Raw genomic sequence first — 4,385 nt, 5'->3', positions numbered from 1 at the left:
TCGTAGTATATATGCAGATACTATTCAAAACTTTAAAAGGGTTCCAAAAAAATCAATAGAGTCATTGGTCCACAAACCTGATCCTCTAACACTAAAAACAACACAAACACAAGAACTTTCAGAGTTCTTCCTTTTTTCCCACTCAAATTCATCTGCTAACTTGATCGTTGGAGGTACAACGAGGGAACCAGTCCCTGCCCTCTCACGAATTTTACATGTGCAGATTCCTCAGATACCCTAACTCAAAGAATCAGATATAAAGTCAGGGAAGAAAGCGGCCCTTTCATCACTCAACAAACTCATTCAAATCTGAACATTTAACTGTGTGATCACTAGTACATCAACACATAACAAATTTATAAAAATTATATAAGAAATTCACATGTTTTTCCAGATTTTTGAGAAGTTAATTAGTGTTCAAAAATTTGAATTTTTTAGTTGAAAAAAATGGCATAACTATGTGGAAAAGAACCAACTATTTAACAAAATCAGTATTTATTCACTTAGGTCACGTATTCGATTCGATAGTTTATTTAACAATAGACAAATAGTTTTTAATATTAGGTTAAAAAATAAATAGAATTTAACCGAAAATGTATATTTGATTTATTTGTTTAATAAACTATTCGTTAAAATTTTGTTTACTTATAACTTGTATTAATTACACATGTGATTTTTATGTTCTTGACCCACTTATATTTTCTACTTTAGTTGTTTACTAATTTTGAGAGGTTTAACAAGTTCTAATTCCATTTTTAACTAAATATTCATATTACAGATTCATATACCATAGCTATAAAAGAATAATTTTGAATTAAGAATTTAAATATTATCTAAAATATCAAGCAAGTAAAGATATTTGATAAATATTAGTGAATATTTGATAAATACTGATATTCAAACTCGAAGAAACCAGAGAATATTCAAATTTGTGTTTGAATTCGAAAATCTTAAACAAATACAACTACAAATACAGATATCTCATCGTACAAATACAACTACAAATACAGTTACCTCATTGTTCCATTCGTATCCGGTTAGTTTCCATTACTTTTTTTTAGGACAAATTTTCAAAATCAACCAATTTAGAAATTTAAATAGCAAAACCGACCACTTCGAAATTTAAATAGCAAAACCGACCCTTTTCTTCTGAAAAGGGTCGGTTTTGCTGCTGAACAAAAATAGCAAAACCGACCCTTTTCTTCTGAAAAGGGTCGGTTTTGCTGCTGAACAAATTTTACGATATACACGGGACTGCTAGTCCCGTGTATTTCGTGGCAGTTTGAATAACACGGGACTAGCAGTCCCGTGCTCTTGTATTGTTGCGCAGACAGAAGGCTCTGTAAAATGCACGGGACTAGCAGTCCCGTGCATTTTACAGAGCCTTCTGTCTGCGCAACAAAACAAGAGCACGGGACTGCTAGTCCCGTGCATATCCTGGGCGCAATGAAATGCACGGGACTAGCAGTCCCGTGCATTTCCTGCACATTCACCATACACTTCTGCTACGAGATAATTCCCTGTACAAACTCATATTTCAAATGCAACAATCATAAATTACACCATTGCATAAACACATATATCAATTCCCTGTACAAACTCATGTCAATTCCCTGTATAAACACATATCAAATCTAAAAATCATAAAATACACCACAAACTTACGAATCCAAATCCAACAAATCACGCCACAAACTTACGAATCCAAATCCAACAAATCACGCCACAAACCCACTTACGAATCTGATAAGTCACACCACAATCTCAGCTACAAATCCAAAAACCATCTATTGTCCCGAAATACGTTTGTAATGTACATATCAAAATAGGATTGTAATTTATATAACAATACCGATTAGCTTACATACATCCAAGAACTCTTCTCCTCCTCCTTTGTCTTCGGCCTCCTCTATCCCGACCTTCGATGAGTTCATGATCCGGTTGCGTTTGTGGTTGTGACGGTCCAGCTCCATCGTCAGCACGTTGGGAAGGCCCAGCTTCATTGTCGTTTCTGCGTCGTCCTCGTCTGTGTCGTTGTTGACGTGTGTATACTAATTGCGCTACTTCTCGTCCCTCATGAAGGTCTTCATGAGTTCGATGTAAGGCTTGATGAAGCCTCTGCATTATCGACTGATATATTGATGCATGTCTTTGTGCTTCGGGATATGTACCTGCGAGAGATAATTCAAAAAAATCCGAAATGCGAAAATTACTTTAAAATTCAAATTACAATATGTAAATTTTATATTTAATTCTATATTACCTGCTCGAGCCAATTCCAAGCCACTATTTGCAATGGTTTGAACATCATCTATTGCTGATACCTGCAAATTTTAAAAAAACATAATTTAGCAATATTGAAAAATTCTAATAAAAATAAAATAAACTTAAAATAAATTTAAAAATACTTACTAATTCTCTCTCATCTATACCCCGAGGCACATATCCTCTTTGCAACTCAACCGGGGATGTGGTCGCATGGAGTATCCATCTTCTAGTTATCCTCCAATACCAAGTGTAGTAATCTGATTCCTGGGGAGTTGGCTCGATTTGCTCAACAATACAAAAATGTCTATCATTCCATCTGTGTATATAATTTTGATGCTCAGCTGCCCAGTCCTTTTGTTGGCCTCCTTTCTTCGCCTTCCTCTCTATTTTTTTAACAAATTGCGGAACATGTTGTGCAAGACCAAATTGTCGAAGCACGCGGTCCGGTACATGCATTTCTACTATCTCGAAACATATTAGAGGAACTCTGGCTCTCCATATAACTGGGTATTCTGTGCATATCGGGGGTAGATGATCGAGAAATGGGGTGTAGGGCTCCCATTCCATCTACAGAGTATTACATGTAATTGTTGCATATCATTAAAACGAAAGTTGATATATAGAAGAAAAAACTCGTTTTTATAGAAATGATACCTGAAAAATCTTCATGCGGTCAAGCTCATTTCGGTAGAAATCTAACTGTCTCGCCGGGGTCTCGTCAAAACATTTTTGGACATTCCATCTGTGTTAGTTTCAAAATTCAGTACCAAATGAATAACTACAATTATATTTACTACGTTAAAAAATATAATACCTGCATCCTAGTGGAATTTGTCCGTCTAATTGTAAATTCACGCATAGTCTCGGCTTCAAATGCAGCCTCTCCCATGCCCATACTTGCAGTAAGCTGAGACACCCTTTGAGGTCATTATTTTTCATCAATGCAACCTTAGATATCTCTCTATATAGGTACGTCAAAACCGCACCACACGTGTCCAAGTCCCCGATAAGTGGTAACCACCTAGCATTTTCATAACATTTCAAGTTATCAAAATAAGCTAAATCAACAGACATAATTGTAAATACTGATAAAAATGATACCTGGCATGCACTTTATCTTTACTCGAATCTGGAAATAATATTGAACCGATCATGTGCATAATGTATGCACGTGCATGTTGCTCAATCAATATTGGCGGCGCATCAAAAGGCAACGGCACCGAGAAGGTATTTTTTAGCCACTTCAATTTAATATTTCCTCCAGGCATTGACTCTGGAGCTACACCTAACAACTCCTCACACTTGTCCGGCCAAAAATGTCCATCACTGCCGGTAACGCACGGACCATCTATGCGGAGACCAAGTATCATAGCTACATCCTGTAGCGTAATAGTAGACTCTCCCATTCGGAAGTGGAAAGTGTTGGTCTCCGGCCTCCACCTATCTATCAAAGCGGTGAGTAGGGGCCAATCGAGCCTCATCCAACGAAGCTTTGAACATGTCAAGAAGCCGGCCCGTCCTACAGCTGCTATTATGCGCTCATCCTCTAGATGCTAATGGCTATGGCTGAGGCTATGATCAACCATAACAATATCCGTGCCTCTCTGTAAAGCAAATGAATATATAAGAATACAATATTATAAGAATGTAATATTGAAATTATAAGAAACTTAGTTACCTCTGTAAAGGATATAACATGTGAACGGTGTCGAGGCTGGTCATATAGGACCTCATCACTAATCGGTCCAGGCTCCATGGTGTATATACCTGCACATACAATTATAACATATCAATAACCGATCCACGACTAATTATATTGTCTACATTAAAATAAATCACAATTTGAATATGTCAATTATTACCAATTAATTGCTATCTATTGAGTCTAGCTGGACAACGAGGTCGAGTATGTCCCGGTTGTTTGCAAAGACTATATTTTTATGCTTGACAATTCCTTCTCGTCCTTGATCCATGGTTCCCCTAATTCGTACAGATCGTGGTCGACCTGCTTGTCTCTTGTATTAAGGTGGAATTAGCCGTAGTCCAGTATATTCGGGCCAATACCGACTATCATCGGGTGGATGAAAACTCTCACTGTATGTCTTTCGGTAATGAAT

At 36.9% G+C, this 4,385-nt stretch overlaps 1 protein-coding gene across 1 annotated transcript; it reads right to left on the bottom strand.

The window, feature by feature from the left end:
- Positions 1,462-3,207, bottom strand: LOC109835312 (serine/threonine-protein phosphatase 7 long form homolog). Its single transcript, XM_020403292.1, has 7 exons — positions 3,083-3,207; positions 2,923-3,010; positions 2,413-2,835; positions 2,264-2,324; positions 2,053-2,171; positions 1,562-1,613; positions 1,462-1,520 (listed from the first exon to the last, which is right to left on the bottom strand). The coding sequence occupies exons 1-7, from the start codon at positions 3,205-3,207 to the stop codon at positions 1,462-1,464; spliced, it is 927 nt and encodes a 308-aa protein (XP_020258881.1).

This window comes from Asparagus officinalis, chromosome 3 (genome assembly GCF_001876935.1).
Source record: "Asparagus officinalis chromosome 3, Aspof.V1, whole genome shotgun sequence".
Taxonomy (NCBI): Eukaryota; Viridiplantae; Streptophyta; class Magnoliopsida; order Asparagales; family Asparagaceae; genus Asparagus; species Asparagus officinalis.
The sequence above is the reverse complement of the archived record's forward strand: the minus strand, read 5'-3'. Positions and strand labels throughout refer to the sequence as shown.